Source organism: Thalassophryne amazonica, chromosome 11, assembly GCF_902500255.1.
Source record: "Thalassophryne amazonica chromosome 11, fThaAma1.1, whole genome shotgun sequence".
Lineage (NCBI taxonomy): Eukaryota > Metazoa > Chordata > Actinopteri > Batrachoidiformes > Batrachoididae > Thalassophryne > Thalassophryne amazonica.
In genome coordinates this window covers 27,958,935-27,985,929 of record NC_047113.1, presented here as the reverse complement: position 1 = coordinate 27,985,929, position 26,995 = coordinate 27,958,935, and the positions used below count along the sequence as shown (strand labels likewise).

General features: G+C 41.5%; 2 protein-coding genes across 6 annotated transcripts in view; one reads left to right on the top strand and one right to left on the bottom strand.

The window, feature by feature from the left end:
- Nucleotides 1–26,995, top strand: part of wfs1b (Wolfram syndrome 1b (wolframin)) — a 73,327-nt gene that overhangs the window by 35,334 nt on the left and 10,998 nt on the right. Inside the window, exons 8-10 of one of the 3 annotated variants that reach the window (XM_034181040.1) lie at nt 11,552–11,788; nt 11,915–12,033; nt 12,202–13,734. In XM_034181040.1, the coding sequence (XP_034036931.1) occupies nt 11,552–11,788; nt 11,915–12,033; nt 12,202–13,711 (1,866 nt within the window). In that variant the 3' untranslated portion in view covers nt 13,712–13,734. Of the gene's footprint in view, nt 1–11,551; nt 11,789–11,914; nt 12,034–12,201; nt 14,329–26,995 lie in introns of those variants that run through there. The other 2 variants (XM_034181041.1, XM_034181039.1) reach the window with 2 other exon arrangements.
- LOC117519800 (serine/threonine-protein phosphatase 2A 55 kDa regulatory subunit B gamma isoform) overlaps nt 17,501–26,995 on the bottom strand; it is a 77,767-nt gene continuing 68,272 nt past the window's right edge. For all 3 annotated transcript variants that reach the window (XM_034181042.1, XM_034181044.1, XM_034181043.1), the window contains 3 exons: nt 24,085–24,254; nt 21,050–21,141; nt 17,501–19,443 (listed from right to left, as the gene is read on the bottom strand). In XM_034181042.1, coding sequence (XP_034036933.1) covers nt 19,149–19,443; nt 21,050–21,141; nt 24,085–24,254 — 557 coding nt within the window. In that variant the 3' untranslated portion in view covers nt 17,501–19,148. The remainder of the gene's footprint in view (nt 19,444–21,049; nt 21,142–24,084; nt 24,255–26,995) is intronic.

Here is a 26,995-nt window from a genome sequence, read left to right as displayed (position 1 = left end):
ACCTGATCCAGCCCTAACTATAAGCTTTAGCAAAAAGGAATGTTTTAAGCCTAATCTTAAAAGTAGAGAGGGTGTCTGTCTCCCTGATCCGAATTGGGAGCTGGTTCCACAGGAGAGGAGCCTGAAAGCTGAAGGCTCTGCCTCCCATTCTACTCTTAAAAACCCTAGGAACTACAAGTAAGTCTGCAGTCTGAGAGCGAAGCGCTCTATTGGGGTGATATGGTACTATGAGGTCCCTAAGATAAGATGTGACGTGATTATTCAAAACCTTATAAGTAAGAAGAAGAATTTTAAATTCTAGAATTAACAGGAAGCCAATGAATACAGGCCAATATGGGTGAAATATGCTCTCTCCTTCTAGTCCCCATCAGTACTCTAGCTGCAGCATTTTGAATTAACTGAAGGCTTTTCAGGGAACTTTTAGGACAACCTGATAATAATGAATTACAATAGTCCAGCCTAGAGGAAATAAATGCATGAATTAGTTTTTCAGCATCACTCTGAGACAAGACCTTTCTAATTTTAGAGATATTGCGCAAATGCAAAAAAGCAGTCCTACATATTTGCTTAATATGCGCGTTGAAGGACATATCCTGATCAAAAATGACTCCAAGATTTCTCACAGTATTACTAGAGGTCAGGGTAATGCCATCCAGAGTAAGGATCTGGTTAGACACCATGTTTCTAAGATTTGTGGGGCAAGTACAATAACTTCAGTTTTATCTGAATTTAAAAGCAGGAAATTAGAGGTCATCCATGTCTTTATGTCTGTAAGACATTCCTGCAGTTTAACTAATTGGTGTGTGTCCTCTGGCTTCATGGATAGATAAAGCTGGGTATCATCTGCGTAACAGTGAAAATTTAAGCAATGCTTTCTAATAATACTACCTAAGGGAAGCATGTATAAAGTGAATAAAATTGGTCCTAGCACAGAACCTTGTGGAACTCCATAATTAACCTTAGTCTGTGAAGAAGACTCCCCATTTACATGAACAGATTGTAATCTATTAGATAAATATGATTCAAACCACTGCAGCGCAGTGCCTTTAATACCTATGGCATGCTCTAATCTCTGTAATAAAATTTTATGGTCAGCAGTATCAAAAGCAGCACTGAGGTCTAACAGGACAAGCACAGAGATGAGTCCACTGTCTGAGGCCATAAGAAGATCATTTGTAACCTTCACTAATGCTGTTTCTGTACTATGATGAATTCTAAAACCTGACTGAAACTCTTCAAATAGACCATTCCTCTGCAGATGATCAGTTAGCTGTTTTACAACTACCATTTCAAGAATTTTTGAGAGAAAAGGAAGGTTGGAGATTGGCCTATAATTAGCTAAGATAGCTGGGTCAAGTGATGGCTTTTTAAGTAATGGTTTACTTAAAAAGTAGTGGTAAACTTAAAGTATCTAAATATAGGTTTTCTGACAAGGAAACCAATGAAATCAAATTTATGCTAAACCTACTATCAATATGGCATCCACAGTGGCAACCGTTTACACTGCATTCTGCTTATTTTCACACTGTAATCCATACAGTGATATTGGAAATAAATGTACAAACAAAGTATGTGTTTGATTAAAGTAATATATTGATCACATGGTTTACATTATATGAATAAGTCAAATCTCCAAAACTATAGAGAAACCATGTTGGTTATAGTTCAGTTTTTTTGTTTGTTTTTTTTGTGAATGGAGGAAAAATGGAAAAAGTCACATGGTGTGTAGGTATAGTTTTTAGCAACAACAAACGTCTGTACATGGGACATTATTTTTGTGACAGTTACGCCTTCCTTCACATCCACATTTGCATCTGCACTTTATCAGGTGCAGCATTGCCTCAGGAGCTGGTTGATTCAAACATCGAACAGGGAGAAGTGATTCAAATGTCCAACCAAATGCAGTAGGTGCTGGAAGGCATGGATGATTTTCATAAGCTGTCCTCCAAATCATGGTGCTTTAGTGTGGATGACGAATATGTAAGTTGAGTGAAACAGAAGTTGGTGGAAGGTTTTCTCCTTCAGCTACACGATTTGAGTAGAGGAACCAGTGAAACTCAATTACTTTTGTGTGGATTTTTGATCAATACAGCACACAAACAAAGCGTTCCAGCTACAAGCATGCATCAGAGGGCAGATTGTTCTCATTTCCTAGCATTGCTAGTGCATCAAAGAGCTCATCGTCACGACATGAATGCCTTGAGCAACCAGTCTTTGGGTCTGCCAGCAAATCTACCAGACATGTCACAGCATGAAAGCCCAGCAGTGCAGAAGTGCGCTTTTGTCCTAAGTTGTTGTATATGTTACAGACAGAAATGTTCCTCTTCAGCCTGCTCTTTCCAGTGAGGAAGACTTTAGAAATGGGCAAGTGTGGATACATGTGGACAGATAGGAACAAGACATCTGTGCCTAGAGAACTGACCACAAGCTGTGCTTCATGGGGAATACTTACAGCATGCAGTATGAGCAATGTGTCTGCCTCTTCTTGGCTGTGGGTAAGAAGCAAAGCTGGAATATCAACATTACCCTTGGCTTGTGTTCCTGAAGTCACCATAAGTTCCTGCAGTCTTTTTTGAGCTCCTGCTGTGGCGTACAAACTTGTCAGCCAAATACTCGTTGAGCTCTGCTTTGATACGGATATCCGAGAGAAAGTCCTTCGGGGAAATATTCGTGGTGTCCTTCACATGGTAATTTGTTAACTTTTTCTTGGTCCTCATCTGGGGTCATTCATCTGTTTCTTTCAGTACATGCCGAATACCAATCTGTCCTTATCATAGTTTGCAGCTATGTTACAGATTATCGCCAGAAAGGAGTCTCAAAATCTTGACACGTCTTTATTTGGTCAGTGTTGGTAACAGAGTTTACCTCAGCCATTCCAGCAATGATCACCACTCGGTATGCTGGTGGTTGATTTGTCTCTACATCTGTATGTTCTACTGTTGTAGCTGCTGCTTGTAGTGGTGTTGCTTGATTGCCAGATGACTCATTCTCAGTTGCCTTATTTCGGTCTGCTTCGGCCTGTTGTGCATTACTACTGACTTTCTCAAGATGATGCAGTATTGAAGCCTTATCTTAGGCTAGCAGAAGAGACAGCAAGTGATACTTCATGTCCCCTGCAACTGCTGTTAAAAGATCGGGTGATCCAACAACATTGCTCAGTCTGACTTTCAAGTGTTCATTTGTTGTCTTTTGGCCAATTGCCTTGAGCTGAGCTCCCATGTTTTCAGTTGAGACATCATGCAAGTTGTCTGCTTTGTCGTCTTTTCTAACGACACATCTCCTTGTCAAAAGTCTTCCTTCTGGTACATGTACAGTGGGGTAAAAAGCATTTAGTCAGTCCCTGATTGTGCAAGTTCTGCTACTTAGAAAGATGAGAGAGGTCTGTAATTTTCATCATAGGTACACTTCAACTGTGAGAGACAAAATGAGAAAAAAAATCCAGGAAATCACAGTGTAGGATTTTTAAAGAATTTTTGTAAATTATGGTGGAAAATAAACATTTGGTCAATAACAAAAGTTCAACTCAGTACTTTGTAACATAATCTTTGTTGACAATGACAGAGGTCAAACTTTTCCTATAAGTCTTCACCAGGTTTGCACACACTGTAGCTGGTATTTGGGCCGATTCCTCCATGCAGAGCTCCTCTAGAGCAGTGATGTTTTGGGGCTGTCGCTGAGCAAAATGGACTTTCAACTCCCTCAACAAATTTTCTATGGGGTTGAGGTCTGGAGACTGGCTTGGCCACTCCAGGACCTTTTTAGGGAGCAACTCCTTCGTTGCCCGAGCGGTGTGTTTGGGATCATTGTCATGCTGGAAGACCCAGTCACGTTGCATCTTCAATGCTGTCACTGATGGAAGGAGGTTTTGGCTTAAAATCTCACGATACATGGCCACGTTCATTATTCCCTTAACACAGATCAGTCATCCTATCCCCTTTGCAGAAAAACAGCCCCAAAGCCTGATGTTTCCACCCCCATGCTTCACAGTAGATTTGGTGTTCTTGGAATGCAACTCAGCATTCTTCTTCCTCCAAACATGAGTTGAATTTTTACCAGAATGTTCTATTTTGGTTTCATTTTCGCAGTCTTCTTCTGGATCATCCATATGCTCTCTGGCAAACTTCAGACGGGCCTGGACATGTACTGGCTTAAGCAGGGGGACACGCCTGGCACTGCAGGATTTGAGACCCTCTCTGCGTAATGTGTAGCCTTTGTTACTTTGGTCCCAGCTCTCTGCAAGTCATTCATCAGGTCCCTCCGTGTAGTTCTGGTATTTTTGTTCACCGTTCTCATGATCATTTTGATCCACAGGATGACATCTTGTGTGGAGCCAGAGATCGAGGGAGATTATCAATGGTCTTGTATGTCTTCCATTTTCTTAAAATTGCTCCCACAGGTGATTTATTCACACCAACCTGCTTGACTATAGTAGATTCACTCTTCCCAGCCTTGTGCCCATCTACAATTTTCTTCCTGGTGTCCTTCGACAGCTCTTTGGTCTTGGCCGTGGTTGAGTTTGTAGTCTGACTCTTATGGCTGTGGACAGGTGTCTTTTATACAGATAACATTCATAGAGGTAACATGTGGAGGACAGAAGAGCTTCTTAAAGAAGAAGTTACAGGTCTGTGAGAGCCAGACATTTTGCTTGTTTGTGGGTGACCAAATACTTATTTTCCACCATAATTTACAAAAATATTCTTTAAAAATCCTACAATGTGATTTTTCTGGATTTTTTTTTTTCTCATTTTGTCTCTCATAATTGAAGTGTAGCTATGTTGAAAATTACAGACCTCTCTCATCTTTCTAAGTAAGAGAACTTGCACAATCAGGGGTTGACTAAATACTTCTTGGCTCCACTGTAGGTCGTGGAATGGAAGTACATGTAGACGTGGATTTTGATGGTCGTCCTTTTTTCTTCTGTTTTACATCACTGATTCTGCCTGTTACTTGTCCCTTCTCGTATCTGCTTTTTGCTTGTTCAGTGTGCGTTTTATTTGTGAGATCCTTTAACAAGACTTGTGGTAGGAAACACTTTTCTGTAGCAGGTCATCGGCAGACAAACCACTTATGCGTTCCTTTAATGCAGAAAACTGGTTTTCCCCGTATGAACATGAGTTGTTATTAGCTTCTATACTGAAGGCAAAGAAGGGTGAAGCACATAGTTTTTATAATCTGTTTGCTGCTCAGCTGACAAATAAAGCAAATTCCAAAATCAACAGTTTTTGACTTCTTAGATGAAGACTCTGCCATGTTTGGTTAATATATGGACTCTAATCTACATTATGGTTGCTGTGGTTACTTGTTTCCTGCAAATACAAATGAGGAAAGACAGACCTGAACAAAGCCTGAGAACCCAAAACTGGAGGGACAAAGAAGCTCAAAGTACTTACAATCATGGACCAATCAGGAGTAACCAACGTGAAGGAACCAGCAAACGCACAAGCTCAGGCATAAATGCACACTGGGGTGATGACACAAACGGACGAGAGGTGTTGGTATTTACAATCAACAACAGCTGGGGTAGAAACACAGAAAGAAGTTCAAACATCAATTTTAGGCCCGTCATGTTTAATAAGCGAAGTGCGCAACGCATCTGGAAGCCATCTTGGATTTCAGGCCATTAGGACGTGATAAAAGGCACCCTATTTTTTACGTTTAAATCATATTCTAACAAAATTAGGTGAGGTTTTTGCTTTTACCCCCCCAAAACAAAATAATACAATGAGCCAACACTACTTTGCTTTTGACAATCATTGTCAGCCTAGCTGTGGAAAGGTTTGAGACCCTGGCACAGAATATCGAAGGAACTCCATTCACCATGAGCCAGAGAGCAGCAGCAAAAATCCACCAGATCAGGAGCTCAAGTCCCTCAGTACACAGTTCAGAGAGGCTAACGCGGAACAACCCCACCCACCCCGGCAGAGTTGCGAACCATCTTGAGAAAGAAGCTGCTGACCCTCTGCGGAGCTGAGTGGCAGTGAAGGCGTAGGAAGAAAAGGTCCAGGAAACAAGCATCCTTTAAAGCTAACCCCTTTGGCTTCACAAAACAACTTCTGGGGCAGATGCACAGTGGGAGACTCCAGGTTACATCACTGATGTTCAGGAGCATCCAAGAGATGGATTCTATAAGCCGTATAATGAAATATAGGTTATGAGAACTGTAGAAATGTTTTGTTTGTGAATGATCAAGGTTTGATTGTGTCAGAGAAAACTACTTTGATATGCCCATTGTGAGAGGGTTATTTCAAGTGACATTTAATTGATACCAAGAAGACATACAGTTGAAATGTTCACTTTTATTTTTTAATTCTTGATGGAGAACTTTGCCAATGCAAATTGGTCATTTTGCTCATGTTTTCTTTTTTACTGAGACATTAGTAGAGACAGTAGATGTCTTCATATGCAAACAGTCCAATAAGCATGTTTCTTCATCTAAACGCAGAGCAGGTAGTGAGTGGATAATCTGTACACCTGGGTTCGAATCCCACTCATGCTACCTGTCTGGGTCCTTGGACAAGAAACTTAATCTACACTGTTTCAGTCTACCCATCTGCAAATGGGCACTGGCCTTGGCTGGAGAAGTAACCTGCATCCAGTCCAGGAAGAGTCCTAGACTCTAATCCGCTTCATGCGCATTTGGAGATTAGCACTGGCACCAACGGGACTCAGGGCATACAGGTAAATAGAAAATTATTAGCCCCCGTCTGAAATTTAACATTTTCTTCAGAATTTTCCCAAGTGCTTTTTTTAACAAGGCAAGGAATTTTCGACACAAAATTTCTCAACATCTTAGTTCTATTTTGGATGCTTACATTATTTTACTTTGCACACAGAAACAAAATTATTTCACAAAACCCAAAAGCTACCAGGGTAAAAATTGTTATCCCCCCTAATGCTAATTCAATTGTGTGTCCTTTTTGCTGGATAAGAGCCTGCAGTCACATGTTGTAGTTTTCAAGAAGTCTTAGATATGTCTCCTGAGGAATCCCAGCCCATTCTTCTTTGCCACATCTCTCCCCTCCAGATTTGATTATCTTGGACATGGACATTGGTCTTCAGTTCACCCCACAGATTTGCTATGGGATTCCAGTCCAGAGCTTTGTGCAGGCCAGTCAGTAATATTTATTTTGGCCTTCTGGAGGTAGTTCTTCACCAGGAGTGACATATGTTTTGGGTTATTGTCCTGTTTGAAGACAAAGCGATTATCCAGTTTTGCTGCTGATTGCTTGAGGTTTTCGTTCAAAATCTTAACATATCTTTCTTTCTTCATGATTCCTTCCACCTTGAGGAGATTCCCAGTTCCAGACATACTGAATCATCCCCACAGCATAAAACTCCCACCGCTGTCTTTCACTATGGGGACTGTGTTCTTTGAGTTATTTGCTTCTCCCTTCTTTCTTCAAACATAAGAAATGTCTCTGTGGCCAAAGAGTTCTAGTTTTGTCTAATTTGACCAAAGGACACATTTCCAGTATGCATAATCTCTATCCAGGTTGTCCTTAGCAGGCTTTAGTCTGGCTTGAAGGTATCTCTTCTGCAGAAGTGGAGTCCATTCCTGTCCAGGTCTCTATAGTGATTGACGTCTTTGAGATTACAATGACTGACTTGGCCAAGTCATTCACTGGTGTCTTGGTTGTTGTTTGGGGGTCTCCAGACCTATTTCTTTTCACTGCTTTGCAGATGATCTGCAAATTTATCTTCCACTGTACCTGGGCAGAGACAATATTAAACTTTTGAATAATTGTTTGAAGGAGGTGAAGGACTGATTGACCCATAATTGTCTTAATCTGAATGACTCTAAAACTGAGATTTTGGTATTTGGGAACTCATTTGATGCCACTGCTCTGGGCTTGCTGAGTAACCACTGCCACCCGTCTGTAAGGAATCTTGGTGTCATCTTTGACAGTTCTTTTAAATTTGAAAAGCAAATTAACTCTGTAATCAAGTCTAGCTTTTTTCAACTTCGTCTCCTGGGTAAAGTTAAACCTTATTTGCCCCGGGCTGACTTGGAGAGAGTGATTCATGCTTTTGTCACCTGTCGTTTGGACTATTGTAACTCCCTATATTGTGGGCTAGATCAAATGTCCATTCATCGTCTGCACTTGGTCCAAAACGCCGCAGCGCGGTTGGTTGCGGGCACCAGAAAGCGGGACCATATAACTCCTGTACTGGCCTCTCTGCAGTGGCTTCCATTCAGTTACAGGATTCATTTTAAGTTGTTGTTGTTGGTTCTTAAATGTTTAAATGGATTGGCTCCCTCCTACCTCTCCGAGCTTCTGTCGGTTCATGCTCCAGGTCGAAATATGAGATCGGCCAATCAACTGACTCTGGAAGTGCCGAGATCCCGGCTGAAAACCAGGGGAGACCGTGCATTTTCAGTGGCGGCTCTGAGACTCTGGAACGGGCTTCCTTTGAATATTCGTATGGCCCTGTCTTTAAACATCTTCAAGTCTTTGTTAAAAACTCATTTGTTTGCTCTGGCTTTCGACTCAAGCTAGCCGATTCCTGATTTGGTTATGATTATCATCTTAGCCATTTTGTTCATGTTGTGTTTTTCATTATTACTATTATTATTTTTTCGGTGGGTGCAGCACTTTGGGCAGTTTTTCTGTATTAAATGTGCTATATAAATAAATTTGACATTGACATTCAGGGACATCTCTCACTTGTTTTCTTTCTAGAGTCTTTGAAATCTTTTGCTTCCTACCTCTGCCAGTCTTGCTTTGTACTGTGTGTTTCTCTTTGAATTCCTTGATACTTCTCACTCTAGTTCTTGATGCTTGGGAATGCTGTGATAACTTTGTATATCCTTATTCTGCTTTGTCAGAATCAACAATTGTTTTTCTCAATCTAAACTGATTTCTTTTGATGCTATTTGAAATGACAGCTCAAACCCTTATTGAAGTTTTTATACATATAGTCTCTTCCCTGTGCAGCTGTGAGCCCAATGAACAGAGCATTGCACTTGATTTCATTTTTCATTTAGGCCCACAGGCAAGTTATTTGGTTTCACTGCCCATCCTTTAAGTTCTTTTTTTTTAATGGAAAGGAAAGTAGTATTTCTTTTTCTTTTCCTTCTTTTTTTTTTTTTTTTGGCTGATCTGATCTGTGCCTTTAAAAAAAAAAAAAAAAAAACCAAAACATCTGAACCATAGGTTTTGGTATCCATGACACCTCAAGTGGACATACTCGTACTTTAGGATACTAGCCAGGATATCACTATAGCACATGTTTAGGGCCTGATTTATTAAAGGTTTGCATGTGTGCAAATACAATTTTACTCACAAATATGCCTGCATGCAGAGTTACTATCAGTGTGTAATGAGAATTGCGTCTGTCAGATGTGCAAAATGGCACGTATTGTTACTTTAGTGTATTTGTCTTCATGAAGATGCAATTTGGGGTTTGTCTACCTGAGAGTGTAAAATTGTTAGAGGAAAATAGGTGAGTTTTTCACACGTAACACAATTTATCAAGGTCAAAAGGAAACTGAGTGGGTGCTCATAGCATCTGTATTTTGTGACTTTAAAACTTTGGGTCCTTGTATGTGCAGCTCTTCCTAAACCTGATGATGGATTTCATTGAAACCTCACGCAGTGTTTGCACACCATATGAAGATGTGTAGAAAGGAAAATAATTCTAGCCGGACATCTTCATGGGAAATTTATTATATCAGCGTACAGTGGGGGAAATAAGTATTTGATCCACTGTCGATTTTGCAAGTTTTCCCACCTCCAAAGAATGGAGAGGTCTGTAATTTTTATCATAGGTGCATTTCAAATGTGAGAGACAGAATCTAAAAAGAAAATTCAGAAAATCACATTGTATGATTTTTATATAATTAATTTGCATTTTATTGGATGAAATAAGTATTTGATCACCTACCAACCAGCAAGAATTCTGGCTCTCACAGACCTATTTTCTTTAAGAAACCCTCCTATTCTGCACTCTTTACCTGTATTAACTGCACCTGTTTGAACTCGTTACCTGTATAAAAGACACCCGTCCACACAATCAATCAATCAATCACACACCAACCTATCCACCATGGTCAAGACCAAAGAGCTGTCTAAGAACACCAGGGACAAAATTGTAGACCTGCACAAGGCTGGGATGGGCTACAGGACAATAGATAAGCAGCTTGGTGAGAAGGCAACAATTGGCAGAATTATTAGAAAATGGAAGAAACACAAGATGACTGTCAGTCTTCCTCAGTCCGGGGCTCCATGCAAGATCTTGCCTTGTGGGATAAGGATGATTCTGAAAAATCCCAGAACTACACGGGAGGACCTAGTCAATGACCTGAAGAGACCTGGAACCACAGTCGCAAAGATTACATTAGTAACACTATGGCGTCATGGTTTAAAATACTGCAGGGCAGCAAGGTCCCCCTGTTCAAGCCAGCACATGTTCAGGCCCATTTGAAGTTCACCAGTGACCATCTGGATGATCCAGAGGAGGCATGGGAGAAGGTCATGTGGTCAGATGAGACCAAAATAGAGCTTTTTGGCATCAACTCCACTTGCCGTGTTTAGAGGATGAGAAGAACCTTAAGTACACCGTCCCAACCATGAAGCATGGGGGTGGAAACATCATTTTTGGGGGTGCTTTTCTGCAAACGGGACAGGATGACTGTACCGTATTGAAGGGAGGATGGATGGGGTCATGTATCATGAAATTTTGGCAAACAACTTTCTTCTCTCAGTAAGAGCATTGAAGATGGGTCGTGGCTGGGTCTTCCAGCGTGACAATGACCGGAAAAACACACAGGGCAACTAAGGAGTGGCTCATTAAGAAGCATTTCAAGGTTTTGGAGTGGCCTGGCCAGTCTCCAGACCTGAACTCAATAGAAAATCTTTGGTGGGAGCTGAAACTTGAAACCTGAAAGATCTGAAAAAGGTCTGTATGGAGGAGTGGACCAAAATCCCTGCTGCAGTGTGCAAACTTGGTCAAGAACTACAGGAAACGTCTCACCTCTGTAATTGCAAACAAAGGTTTCTGTACCAAATATTAAGGTCTGTTTTTGTATTGCATCAAATACTTATTTCATGCAATAAAATACAAATGAATTATTTAAAAATCATACAATGTGATTTTCTGAATTTTCTTTTTAGATTCTGTCTCTCACAGTTGAAGTGTACCTACGATAAAAATTACAGACCTCTCCATTCTTTGTGTCAAAACTTGCAAAATCGATAGTGGATCAAATACTTATTTGCCTCACTGTAAACACAGATATTTAAATGTTTCCTGCCTCATCTGTTAATTGATTGCTTACAACCACAAAGTGCCACTGTGCCAGATATGTTAACATTTTATTTCCCAGTTTTAAGTGGTGCTTACAGTGACATCTTTTAATCAAGACTGTGCATAGGAAGCTCAATAAATTGCTTGTAGGTCTGTCTCTGAGGTGGGAGTCATTCTGTGACACTTTGTTTAATTGCTCTCCCACTCAAGAGACACATTTAATAAATGTTGCCTGAGAAATGGTCTTATTTTACAGTTGCACTATGGGAACTTGGTTGCACTTTTTATTCATTTGTTTCCACAGATGTTGAAGTTCCCCCTGCACGCTCTGCTGGAGATAAAGGAGCACCTGATTGACTGGGCTTCCCGGGCTGGCATGCAGTGGCTCAGCGCCCTGATCCCCACACACCATGTTAATGCACTGATTTTCTTCTTTATCATCTCCAATCTCACCATCGAGTTCTTCATCTTCCTCGTCCCTCTCTTGGTTTTCTACATGTCCTTCTTCTCCATGGTCATCTGCACATTGCGTGTATTCCAGGTCAGTGGCTGCTTTTATTACAGCTCTACACCTTGTGTATGACTGAAATATTGTGCAGTAAACTTTAGCCATTTTTTGTTTTGGCTGTGAAATTACGGAGCGTATAATGAGCATTTTCTTCCTCAGAATTCAAAGGCATGGGAAAATTTTCAAGCCCTGACAGACCTGCTGAGTCACTTTGAACCTGGCCTGGATCTGGAGCAGGCTGAGACCAACTTTGGTTGGACTCACTTAGAGCCGTACCTGTGAGCATTAATATTTTTCCCACATGCATGTTTTATCAAATAATAGCTTACTTTTTGGTTGAACATTTTCAAAGTAAAAATAGTAAAGTCAGCACATTAAACACTATTCAAATAGGTGAAAATGGTTTAACAGTGAAATGAACATTTCTTGTCTCCTTGTTTGTTCAGGTACTTCTCGCTGTCGGTGGTTTTTGTGGTTTTCTCGTTCCCTGTGGCCGATAAAGCGTGGATCCCTTGCTCAGAGCTGGCTGCTGTTGCATTCTTCTTCACAGTTACGGCCTTCCTCAGCCTTCATGCCTCTGCTCAGCTCTTCGCCCGTAAAGCCCTCCTGACAGAGGTCTTGTCTGGGGTCTGTTCTCTAACTCAACTGCTGCCAGAGTCTTTCTGGATGCTCAGGATCCTTGGAATGACATTCATCACTGTGCCTTTAGGAGACATAGTGGCATTGCACCTTGGGGTGCCATGGCTCCTGTATGGGCACCTCTTCTACCTCCTTTTACGCATGGCTCAACTGAGAGGCTTCAGTGGCACCTACCTTTGCCTGGTGCCCTACCTGGTCTGCTTCACCTGGTGTGAGCTCTGCCTGGTGTTCCTCAACAACTCCACTGCCATCGGACTCATCCGCACCTTTGTAGGCTACTTTCTTTTTCTCTTTGCTCTTCCTGTTCTTTCATTGGGCTTGGCAGCACTGCTCATCATCCAGTTAGTGCAGTGGTTTTTAGCCCTGGAACTGACCAAGCTGGTTGTCACAGTGACAATCTGCTTTGTCCCAGTAGTCTTAAGGCTTTGGACTCGCTTCAGCCTCAACCCAATTGTAGTGTTGCAGTCATTGTCACACAGTAGCATTGTCAAGCTCATCCTGGTGTGGCTCAGCGCAGTGGTGCTCTTCTGCTGGATGTACGTCTACAGGTCTGAAGGCATGAAGGTTTATAATTCCACCCTCACGTGGCATGAGTATAGTAACCTCTGTGGCCCACGTGCCTGGAAAGAATCCAACATGGCCCAAACCCAGATTCTCTGCTCTCACCTTGAAGGTCACCGCGTCACTTGGACCGGACACTTCAGATATGTTCGTGTGACAGAAATTGAGAACGGCCCTCAGTCAGTCATCAACCTGCTGCCTGTATTTATGGGAGACTGGATGCGGTGCCTGTATGGGGAGCCGTATCCGTTGTGTGACGAAGCAAATGTCACAGCCGAGCCCCAGCCCGCTCCAGCACCCAGTACAGAACACCTCCTCTGTAAGCTTAAACACCTAGCCAAGCATCAATGTCACGTCAAGCGCTTTGATCGATACAAATTTGAGGTGACAATGGGCATGCCGCTCGAGAGGAAAACCAAGGACGGAACGATCATAGACGATGAAGACGCAACTAAAGACATTGTTCTGCGGGCGAGTAACGAGTTCAAGGCTGTGCTTTTACACTTGAACACCGAAAGCCTGGTGGAGTTCAGTACCATTCTGGAGGGTCGTTTAGGTTCCAAATGGCCCGTGTTTGAACTGAAGGCCATCCACTGCATGTCGTGCACTGACAACCGCATGCCCAGCCGCAGGCAGCACAAGATTGAACATGACTGGAGACGCACGGCCCTGAATGCACTGCAGTTTGGCTTCGACTTCTTTTTCAATCCTTTCCTGACTGCTCAGCTGGAGCGTCACTCAGAGACGGAGGGGTGAGGGTGGAGGCGCTGCGTTTGTCAGTACACTTCTAACGTTAAGAACTTTTAAAAGTAGCCATGCTATTTACAGTTTGATTGCATAAAAGCAGCAGTCTGTGCATTTGATAATCGTAGCATCGCAATAATATGTCAAATCAGTGCACTAGTATAAATTACATTTCAATGTTAATGTGGTTAAAACTGTTTTCAGTTGAAGAACATGACTGATTGTACACTAGTGTTCTTACCAGAATTATTTATAATTCACAACACTAAATACTGCAGGAAAATATCAAGATGGATGCTTTCTTTGTCATAAACTTGTACTTGAGTGACTGTACTATTGTTATTTAAATGAGATGGCCAGGATTTATACTTACTGTAATAATGTCACTTCACTAAATATCAGATTGGCTTTCCACCTCTATTATTATCTCCAGTAATCATCGGACAAATATTTTTGCTGTGGCTTGATGTTTTTGGTGGGGGCGGCGCTAACAACAAAAACAAGATGGTGCGGCTGGCATCCACCACTGATAACACATGTAGTGGTGCAGCTTAGCTAAACTTTCCATAACAATCATTCAGTTTGTGATAAAAGCATGAAATTCGGTAAACATATTCTAAATTAACTAATGTTTATTTTCAGATATGTAGACATCCTGGAGCTGACCTCTAATGAGCTATAGGGGTCAATAAAGAATTACGGGGGGGTCAAAATTTTAAAATGCTCCAATCATGTTGAAAACTATACCACATTATTTGTCTGATCATAGTAATTCCAAAAAGGTATAGTTTAGACTGTCTATGACTGAATGTTCTGGAGTTATGGCATTTAAAAAAAAAAAGGCAAAAATGGTGAGAAAGGTCAGTTTCAGTTTGTACAGGGGTCAAAAGTTAAAGTTGCTCCAATTTTGGTAAAAAAAAAAAAAAAAAAAGTAAATTATTGATTAATAGCATTTTAAAAAGGAATAGGTTGAACCAGTTATCATGTTACGGGGTAACATATGTCATATGTCATAGAATCCAATGGACGTCGACCTTTTTTGACCTTTAGTTTGGAGACCAAGCATTCAACACAGTCAAAACTATTGCATTTATTAATCCTGTTTGCTCAACCAATAATTTGCATCACTTATTGCCAAAATTGAAGTAACTAATTTTTTACCCCTGTACAAACTGAAATTGACCTTTGTCACCATTTTTGCTGTTTTTACCCATAACTTCAGAACATTCAGTCATAGATAGTCCAAACTATACCTTTTTGCAATCCTTATGATGATGAGCATTTTTAAATTTTGACCCCTGTGTAATTCTTTATTGACCCCTGTAGCTCATTAGAGGTCAGCTCCAGGATGGTTCCATATCTGAAAATAAACAATTCATTCACAATATGTGTGCCACGTTGCATGCTTTTATCACAAACTGAATGATTGTTTTGGTTATCTGCTGCCCTAATGCCACAGCATTCAGCTGTCTTAGTGTTGGTTTGATGGCATTGGTAGATAAGTTAGTCACTGAAGCATGTTTGTTTTCTGATACTTTATTTGGAAATAAAAAGAGCCAGCAGACCTCCTGTGGTACCACATTAAGATGTAAGTTAATTGACTATTGGCAGTTCAGCCTTCAAAATTTAAAGCTAAAAATGTTACTTCATGTAGATCAAACATTAATTGGGGTGGGGGGGTTGATGGGTGAGGTAGGAAGTCAGCCACTAATACTAAAAATAAATAAATAAGTAAAGGCTGCTGGAGGATCATAAATTCAAATAATCAGTAGTGTGTTCTACAAATTGTTCAAAGTTGGTGAAAATTGGATACATTTATTTTCATTATAATGTGCAGGGGAAGTGCAATTCTGTATCCCCTTTCTGGTGTTACAGCCAATGGGGGGATTTGAAAAGAGAAAAAAGTGATCTACTTGAACAAGTCGTAGAGATACTTCAAGAATTAGAATTTCAGCCCTCTGTTGTGATAATTTTGTGAGTTGTTGTTGTTGTGTTTTTTTTTTTTTAAACATTTCATTGTGCTCCAGCTGTCATCATACCCTCAACACAGAATTTGACAGTGATGTGGTTTTCAGTTATTTCATTGTTGTGTCCTTGATTGAAGAGTGTCACCACTGGCTTGAAATGTTCTAAAGAGAAGTATTTTGTCCCTTTGGGTGGATGTGCATTTGAGGGTGTGGGGGGGCAAGTAGCATTCGGGAGTCAATAGAATAAAGGAGAACTCTGCCTTTTTCAACCTGGGCCCCATTTTTGGATGGTTTATTTTTTTTTGGGGGGGGGGGGGGGGGGGGGGTCATTTTCACTCTGGGCAAATATAAGTTTAGTCAGTGTGTTATTCTGGAATGCAAACATTGCTCTGATTTAAATTGTTACTGGACAGGGCATTCAGAAACACGAGCAACAGCTTCCTATTGCCACTGAACAGCTGAAAACATCATTGGAAGTGTGTATGGACACAGAGACGTAAATGTGCACGTTTACCTCACTAAGTGTAAATAAACTTTAAGATAGCTGATGATGAGGAACTCATTCTGTAAGACCTTGCCCCTCATCAGCAATCGACTTGCAGCAAGTGGACAGCAACACCGCTCTGGGTGTTTCTTATTGCCCCGTCCAATAATAGCATTTCTTAGACTACGGGCACTTATTATGTCCTTTGATCATATTGTATGAAAAACAGAAAAAAGGGGAAATTTCACACTTTTATAGTTATCTTTACAATGAAAGTGTGTTAAGAAATTTGTTCTAGTAGTCTATGATGACTTTTTCACCTTTTTTCAGCATCATTATATGCAAATATTGCCGTTTTGTGCTTGTCCCACACCCAGACTTTTGATCTTCATTGATAAAAATGAATGGTAAAGAAACGTTTTTTCTAATGTTTTAAAATATCGCTGAATAAAATATCAGTAAAATAATCAAAACATAATTGGGGTATTCAATGTCATACAACTGTTGATTTTTTTTTAAACAAAATGTAGTTGTCCCACACTATTGCCGTAATTTCTACCACAACACTGTAATGTCCCTAAACAGTTTGTATGAAAGATTGTTTGGGTAGTTTCTATGGAGATAAACAGTGACATCAGAGCACATGTATATAGCGCCAAATCACAACAAACAGTTACCCCAAGGTGCTTTATATTGTAAGGCAATGGTGTGGTGGGAATTACATTTACAAGGCCAATAGTGCCCGTAGTTAAATAATCACCCTTATTCTGAATCTCTGTGTCAACTAAACTCATTTTTGTCCCAAGTGAATAGATGACCACAGGGACACACAAATATAGAGATTGAAAGATATCAACTACTTTAACTTGTACCTCAGAAATCTTGTCTCTTGCAGTTATCATGTATCCATGCTGTTTATCTCGTGTGCATTATTTTCTTGCCCTTCCTGCTTCCTCCCCTGCTGTGCAGGGATTTGATATATTGAGCATTCACAACGCTAAAGTAATGTGTGGATAACAGTAAGTAAAGTTTTTCCTATGTGACCTATAAATATAATGCAAATGTTTGCATGTTGGTGTTTTATTGAATTTGAACTGCATCTGAACCTTCAGTATTTAGCTCTGCTTCCTTAAACAAGTTGGTGAAATACTTTTGCACAATTTTGATATCAATGTTTTAATCTTCTGAATGTCATGAATAGCAGTCCAAAAAAGTTTTGTCTCCAAATGCAGTACAGATGTGATGACACTAGATGGTGCTTCAGACTACAAAATAAGTCCATATACAGTAGATATGTATAAATTTACACCTTCACATTACTGTAAAAATCACATTTGTATGCTCATTGGGTGGAATTTTTGTTGAAATCTTTATTCAAAAAACATTAACATTATTTGACAATTCTGTTAACACAAAAATATGTGAATCAACAGTGTGGAATAAAAGTGATGTTTTAAAAAAATAGGTCAAATAAAACAGATCTCAAATGAAAAGATTCTCCATGTCAGCAAAGTAGTTGGTGAAGGCTTGAGATTAAAATACCATGTCTGTGCTGTAGCTTTGGAGGCAATCAATCATCAATACGGATGACTGAGGCAGCGGTCTGTTTATGAATTAATGGACGATCGTGTTAAAGAATCCAAACCTTGCACACATCAGAAAAGAGTTGTTATTTACAGACACTGTTTAGGCCCTTTGAGTTCTTTGTCTTTTTTTTTTTAATACAGTATTAATCAGAAGCATTCCTCATTTTTCTTGGTTCTCAGTTTCAGGGAGTAGAAACTGACCCTTGGACAGCTTCATTCAAAGTGTACATGTAAGTGTATGAACCGAACACGGGTAAACATGCTTCAGTGTCCGCAGACACAAATAAATGCAGGAGCGCTCGGTCATCTATGGTTACTCGTGCTGCATGGGGCCCCGGAAGCCTTTGTACAGCGGTGCTAAATGAAGGCAGCCAAGTCAGTCAAGTTACACACACTTAGGCTAAATCAGTTGTACATGCAGCATCCTTTTGCTTACTGAATTCATTTGCTTAAATATTATTTGTTCATCTTTTTGCTTGGTTCGACTTTTGTTATATGATGCATGAGCCACATGAGCCTGATCTTTCTGCCGGGGAAGCATTACATCATTGGGGAAGTGACCTGGTGACCAGAAGGGCATAGGTTCAATTCCCCAACCAGACAGGCAAATTACTAATTTACCCTTGAACAAAGTCCTTAATCCCCAAATTGCTTCCTGTTTGCCTTCAAGCGCTGTGAATGGCAGCACGCGGACATCTGTTTGTGTGATTGGGCGAATGTGATGCACCCTAAAGCACTTGCATCTGCATCAGATGAGAAAGAGCTATAGAAAGACAGTCTATGTACCACTGAGACTGAAACAATGTTTAAAACTCCCTGAACACCATCAAGTCTCCTGGATGAAGGCGAGCAGAGAGGCATCTGGATGCTCTTGGATTAAGGGGAGGCTCCCCATTGCATCCTTTCACATCATTCCCTACAGTACAGTCGCCATCAAAAATTACAAAAACATTAGGGGTGTAATTGATGTGAAATCAAACTTAGCTGGTTGACAACCGCAACACAAACAGCAGGCGAAGAACAGGCTTTGCTGAAACTCCTGACAATACAGAGGAGTAGGTGGGGAGAGGGATTTGGGGAAAAATAGGAGCCTAAAGAAAAAATACAAAGATGTAAACATCTTTCCATTCTGGGGACTTTATATCCCTCAGAATGTGAGCAACAGCAATCCAGAGGGTGACAATAAGAAAATCCATCTTGTAATCCAGCCCACATCCTTTCTAGCCCTCTCGGGATCCTTTCAGTTTGGGGACACCAATGGGGAGGTGAAGGAGTTTTGCCTGTTTGTGTTATCTTGCCTTCCAGCCTCTGGAGGCGTTTTCCTGCATGTAACAGTGTGCGTCTTTGTGTACATTCTGGTATAGCTGTGCTGACGGGTGTAATCTTGTGTATCCATCACCCGCGTCTCTTCACTAATGCATCTCAGAGTTGAGTTTGTCTTGGAAGATGTACAGGTTGTTGGTGGCGGCAATGGCAATGATGTTCTCAGTTGGGTGCCAGGCGGTGTGGAGGATTTTCTTGGTGAAGTCCAGACTGTCCACACTGATGTCGTCCTTCCGACGCTTTCCTCCGGCCGCACACACCCGCCTTGGTTTAAGGACAGCCCTGGGCTTGCTGCTCTCCCGGGATGCCTCCAGGGTCACATCGCGCTTGGTGTTCCGGTCAAACATGCGGAAGAAGTTGTTGTAGGCGCCGGTCATGATGACACTAAGCAAAGCAGGGAAAGGAAACCTAGTTACCGCATTAGAGTCTGGAAACTTGCTTCCCTCCCACATAAAAAATTATAAGCATTATACGAGCACCAAATCCGGCACAAATACTCCTTAGATATTATGTTTTTGGAAAAAAAAAAAAAACTATCTGGCCACTTGAATTTTTAGTAGGTGGCCAGGTAGGAGTCAACTGAATTATAATGGTGAAAATAGATCCTTGTCGTTTGATATTTTATTAATTTATAAACAGAAAAGGGAGTTACATTTTGTTGGGTGTCACTGATCCTTTGACATCAACAGATTCTAAACAGTCCAACATGAACTTTAAATAGGAGTCCAAAATTGTTCTCAGTCAACTTGCAAAAACTCAGATATTTCAAAAACAATTCTGACAATGTAGTCCGTGATACCGTGCACTTCGTGTACAGACTGCGGTCTGCTTTCCTCACTCCGGTGAAAAATTGCATCAGAAATTTGTCTAGCTTTTCATCCTAGCTCTTCATGCTTCCAGATGGCATATGGTGTAGTGGATTTGTTACTTTTTTTTTTGTATTAGAAGAATTGGCAGCATCAATTAGCTCATTCAAATCATCGTCCGTCAGCAAAACAAACTCCACCATGTTTAGCTAAACGCCATCCCCACTATTGTGTGTGCACGGTGCGAGTGTGCAGTGGTTGCAGCATGCAAATGGTACAGAACCAAATCTGCTCAGTAAATGCAACACAATACAAATGGGATGAATAATCCATGTCATGTGGCACACAAAGCAGCAATCAAATGACAAGGATCTACTCAGCCATTATATAAACTACATTATTTATCTGATCATCATCAGGTCAATTTCAGTTTGTACAGGGGTCAAAAGTTAAAGTTGCTCCAATTTAGGTAAAAAGTGGTACAAATTATTGGTTGAGCTAATTGAGTTAATAAATGGAATAGTTTTGACAGTGTTGAATGTTTGGTCTCCAAAGTAAAGACCAAACAATGTTGACGTCCATTGGATTCCATGACATGTGACATATATTACCCTGTAAGATGATAACTAAGCATGACACATGATGCAAACTGTTACTTTTAAAAACCATATTAATTATTTGCACCACTTTTTTTTTTTTTTTTTTTTTTTTTTTTACCAAAATTGGAGCAACTTTAACTTTTGACCCTTTTACAAACTGAAACTGACCTCTGTCACCATTCTTGCTGTTTATACCTCATAACTCAATAACATTCAGTCATAGATAGTCCAAACTATACCTTTTGGAATCTTTATGATCAGACAAATAATGTGGTGTAGTTTCCGTATGATTAGAACATTTTTAATTTTGTCCCCTGTGTAATTCTTCAATTGACCCACCCCTACCTGGCAGTCTATGGAAAATTCAAGTGGCTAGATGTTATTTTTTTTATTTTTATTTTTTTTCCAAATGAGTAATGTCTAAGGAGCATTTTATGCTAAATTTGGCACTGGAATCACCATTTGCAGGATTCGTCTGTAAATATTCTGCTGCACTATAAAAGCTTAGCACATAATGATGGTTATATCAGTAAACAGACATTGAATGAGGGCATTTGCAGAAACACACACAGGTGTCTGGGTTACCTGTCTGAGCCATTCCAGGCACACTCAAACTTGTCAAAGATGCAATCGTTTTCATAAAGGGAACACAATTTGCTGCGGAGGTAATCGTGAACCTGAAGAGAACAACTGAAAATTAGTCCAGCAGAAAGCGTCACCCCCATGTTAATACATACACAAATACAAAAGCAAGCACAGGAACACATAAATACACAAAACACATTACAGGGAAAACAAACCTCCCTGAAGGCAATAAAACTCCAGCCCTCAGCAGCAGGTTTTAATCTAAAATCCTTTTCCAGATCACTCAATCCATTAACAAGCAGTGCAGCATTATCAAACCCACCAAGGGCACGCCGTGCATGTGATCGCACACACGTATAATAATAACAACCAAGCCGTGCCTTCAGTCCACCTGCCTGCATCAGCATTCTGTGATGAAAAGGGCTGAAATGTGCACAGCCTCGCCGGCATTAAGTGTTTTCGCATTCTGCATAAAGTCAGCAGTCGAGTTTAAATCGATATATGGTCACGCTGAGGTCGACTCGTGGTCGTACGTCAAACTCAGGGACACGTTTGTTTTCCCCCACGGAGCTGCCTGGACGGGTGCAATGAAATGATACGGTGTTGGTGTGTTGTATATTTTTTTTCCCACTCTGCATGTTCTTTGATTTGCAGCAGCATCTCATTATTCAAATGCTTCATAAACATGCATGAAAACAACAAAAGTCGAAGTCTGAATCCACTTTCCTCTCGTCTCCTTCACGTTCCTCGGCTTGCCCGCATAGATGCCAGTATTTTTGCCAATCCTTTCTGTCTGATTCGCAAACCCCCCCCCCCCCCACCACCTCCTCCTCCTGCCTCCCTCCTGGTGCTGCATTGCAGATCTAGGTGTTGTTGCACCGTGTAAGGTATCCCTCATTCCCACTTTATGAGTGGAGGCTCGGCAACCTATAAATAGCTCTGGTGCATCTTAGCTGCCCACTCCTGACTGTCTCGCAGGCCCTCATGCATTAACAAAACATGCACGCGCGCACACATACACACATGCACCCACATGCCTGCAGCAGGAATACTAAATCCACTTTGGGGAAAAAAAGGTGCTGATAAATGCTTCGCCTGTGCCTACATGCACACAGACAAGCTGATATGACCTAAAGTAAACACTAAAATGCAAACTCAGTTTTGCATCCAGGAACCCAAGGAGGTTTTCTGTAAGGTGGGTGGATGCAGCAATGCAGGGCACCGCTGCATGCTCCCATACCTGAATTCACATGTAACGCATCATCCTGCACGTGCAGCATAGCGATCCTTTACTGTTTGTGCATTCCACCACAGTTGAAATCTCGAGCCACAGCAAAAGTTTCTTACTTTCCGCAACAGAGAGATTTTCTAACAACTAATTACTCAATTATTCTTAAAAGTCTTAAATACGTAAGCCCCAGTGAGCAGTGTGTTTATGAGGGGCTGCCTTCAGAGTGCGAGTATCTCCTTCATTAAAGGCTTCGTCACTCAGCAGTTTGGAGAATACAATCAACAAGAAGTGTTCCCAGAGCACATACCGTACCTCCACCAGCACTTCACTACACATTGAAGGTCCCAGTAAGTGAAATGTGAGGGAAAAGTATAAAAATCTCTTCATGCTGTACTTCCCTTGGTATAATGAGAACAATGGATTCCTCACTTACACCGGGGAAATGTAAGATAAAAAAAAATCGCAGATTCTGTGAGTAGGGAAACTGTTTATTTCTAATGGAGTGGACACAACAAAATGATTAAATTTATGAGATTCAGAGCTTTGCTGAAGCACATCTGTATGTTTGAGAAAGAAGACAGAGCAGAAGGACTATTGCAAGAAATATTTCTATATGTTAACAACCTGAACGCAACACTGTTGTGACAGTTAACCTGCAACACTGGATTTTACAGCTCTGTTGGCGGCCAATCAGTTTGTTGGCAGCTTCAGCATTTGCCCATAACTAACACAATGCTCCTGTGTATGTTTGTGTTAGTGAATAGAATACCAGGTGCTGATATTACAGAAAATGTACATGAATAGCCAACTATACAACTTATAGAACTTTTTTCCTCATTTGTATAACAGTAGGGGAAACCGGGGCACAGTGGATCAGAAATGTTGTTTTGTGGCAGCATAAACACATTATGCATAGGTTTAGGTCATTCTATTGTGGATTTAATATAGCAAGTTATTATTTATAAGGCTGTGTTATTTATTTCTCCCCAAGTGGAATTTACAGGTGTTTAAAATCTATTTTAATTTTTTTTTATTCACTGTGCTCCGGACATTAACTCATTTGGCACAGTGAATCAACTTAGAATATAATGAAAAAACACATGATTATAAAGATTTCTTCAAAATTATTAAATATATGCTGATGCATCTACAAACTATAATCCAGCAAACCAGCTATGTAATGTGTGAGTGTCTTATATAGTGATATAAGTCCTTTAGAACCTATTATAGATACAACTGTCATAATTGCTGTTCAAACAGTTGTTTATATACACAAATTATAGAAATAATTCATGGAAAAATAAATGTATAAGCTTCAACAAGTAATATTTGTCATCCACTTGATACTGGGGATTAGTAAATCACTTTCTAGACTGATTCACTGTGCCCGGGGTGCATGTGACACACATGAGTCATGTTATCAAATAGCTGATAGTCTGGAGAAGACATAACACATGCTCATCAGTTGCATGGGGTAGTCTTATAACTAATAATTTTTTGGGCCACCTTTCCTCTGTTGTGAGAAATAAATACAAAGACACTGACATCCACAAAATTGACTTTTGAAAGGAAAAAACTGATTTCACTTGCCACTTAGTTTTACCGTTAATGTATCCAAAAACAAAACATTTTATAAGGGAGGGGATGTCTTTATGCATTAAAATAGGGCATAACTGCTGCAAATATATATATAGTTTTGTAGATATAGCTACTGATTCACTGTGCCCCGGTTTCACCTACATCTTGACAGCACCTTATTGGATGAAACTAGGAGATAAAATCTTGTTGGTGTTTGTTTACACACCTGATATGTCTCCAGTGGTTTGCTCTCCATGTTGAGGTCCCACACTTTGGCAGTCAGGTAGTCTCTGGTGAGCAGATAGCGACCGCTGTGGCTGAACTTGACATCTGACACAGAGGAGATGATTTCAGAGAAAAAGGAGCGGGCACTGGGATCTTCTGGTTCCTCAAACACTGGGGAATAACGGTGAGAAAGCAAATAGAACACATCCTTGGATTACTGCATATTGTTAGTATGTAACAAGTGTGTAGCAGATGCGTGCCTTGCAGTTGAAGTTGAAGATTTCAGAGGCCGGTGAATAGTCTTAATTCGTAATTGGGAATATTCTTAATTCATAATTGGGATTTGGTTGGTGGAACTGTTTAAAATGTTTTTCACTGCTCAAACCACAACACTCCACTGTTTTCCTCCAGAGGAATGTCTTCGGCCTGGGGAACATTTGGCTGTGTCTTAATTCACAAAGACAAACTGTTTTCATAGGACAGAAGCATGCTCTATTCCCTCCCCCCCACTCCGGCTTCTGCTCACGTCATTCCTTCCCCCTTCTGCGGGGACAGTGTAGTTTTAGCTACAACTAGTCCCCGTTCCTCCCCCAAGCTGACGGTGGCGCATCTCAGGGTTGCTGCGTGACCTTCACCCACTTGCCTCAATTCAGATAACGGACTTCTTCAAACTTAGTGCACATAAACAATGTCAAATGTGTATGTGCTGTCTTTATTTCTGATGTGTGCCATTATTACAGTAAACAAGTAATAATTGTGGACTAATTGCTGTCTGAGGTAACTGGAGTGTAAACATAATTTCTCCACTGTGAGATCAATAAAGTACATCTCATCTCATGTGAAATTGAGTTTTTGTAGTTGATACTGTAGTTGATACATTGATACTGGGAACAAGTGACTCTGCATCATTAGATGTATGGATCCAGATATGCATTCTATCCATCCATCCATCCATTTTCTTCCGCTTTATCTGGAGTCAGGTTGCGGGGGCAGCAGCTCAAGCAAAGCCGCCCAGACCTCCCGATCCACACACACCTCCCCCAGCTCCTCCGGGGGAACACCAAGGCGTTCCCAAGCCAGCCGAGAGATGTAGTCCCTCCAGCGTGTCCTGGGTCTTCCCCGGGGCCTCCTCCCAGTGGGACGTGCCCGGAACACCTCTCCAGCAAGGCATCCAGGGGGCATCCAGAAAAGATGCCTGAGCCACCTCAACTGACTCCTTTCGACGTGGAGGCGCAGCGGCTCGACTCCGAGCTCCTCCCGAGTGACCGAGCTCCTCACCCTATCTCTAAGGGAGCGCCCAGCCACCCTGCGGAGGAAACTCATCTCGGCCGCTTGTATCGCGATCTCGTTCTTTCGGTCATGAGCCAAATCTCATGACCATAGGTGAGGATCGGAACGTAGATCAATCGGTAAATCGAGCGCTTTGCCCCCCTACTCAGCTCTCTCTTCACCACGACGGTCCAATACAGCGACCGCATCACTGCAGATGCTGCACCGATCCGTCTGTCGATCTCATGCCCCAGCCGTCCCTCACTCGTGAACAAGACCCCAAGATACTTAAACTCCTCCACTTGAGGCAAGGACACTCCACCGACCTGAAGAGGGGTGATCAGTCGACAGCTCTGCCCCTCTCTTCACTCGAGTGTCCGAGACACGTGGCCGAAGGTCAGATGATACGACTACAAAGTCGATCATCGACCTCCGGCTCAGGGTGTCCTGGTGCCACGTGCACTTATGCACACCCTTGTGCTCGAACATGGTGTTCGTGATGGACAAACTGTGACTAGCACAGAAGTCCAACAACTGAACACCACTCAGGTTCAGATCGGGGAGGCCGTGCTTCCCGATCACCCCCCTCCAGGTCTCACTGTCGCCGCCCACGTGGGCGTTGAAATCCCCCAGGAGAACAATGGAGTCCCCAGTCGGAGCACTATCTAGTACCCCTCCCAGGGACTCCAGGAAGGTCGGGTACTCTGCACTGCTGCTCGGCCCGTAGGTCGAGACAACGGTGAGAGACCTGTCCCCGACCCGAAGGCGTAGGGACGCGACCCTCTCGTTCACCGGAGTGAACTCCAACACTTGGCGACTGAGCTGGGGAGCAATAAGCAATGCGATATGCATTCTATTTGGTTTTTAAGTGTCACTACCATCACACCTCGAATGCTGAAAACATTTCATACAATTCAATTTCAACTGAATTTATATAGCACCAAATCGTAACAAAACTGCCTCAGGGCGCATCACACAAGTAAAGTGTAACCTTACAAACCCCTAGTGCAAGCACACAGGTGACACTGGTAAGGAAAAACTCCCACTGATGATACTGAGGAAGAAACCTCAAGCAGACCAAACTCAGAGGGGTGACCCACTGCTTAGGCCATTCTAACAGTTACAAGATTTTGCAAAGTTTTACAAAACAGAACATAACAAGAAAAGATGAATTTGACGAGAGGTTCATGCAGGCGTCCAGTTACAGGCGGGGGTCATCCATCATGCCATTCAGGCCTGTTCCTGTGGCAGAGTCCACTCCGCATCCATTTCAGAAATTATGCAGTTGTCAAATCCAGCACATGACGTCATCCGCACCTCAGACAGAGAGAAAAAAGCAGAATCACTCGGCCAGAAAAACTACACCAAAAGTAAAATTCATCAGCATTAAGCAACAGAAAAGTAGAGGAAAATACTAGATTGCTGGCCACTAGCCCTAAGCTTCACTAACAGACCCAAAATAAATTCTGAGTCCGTTAGTGAATTCACAGAATTTACCACAGGACACACTGCTGCATCACTGATTTCAGACAGAGGACAAAGCAGTGCACAGCACAGATGTGGCAAAGGGCATGTTGATCTTAACAGGGAGTGTGACCAGGCACAGTGTTAGTACATTGTTATTATGAAGCAGCAAAAAGTGG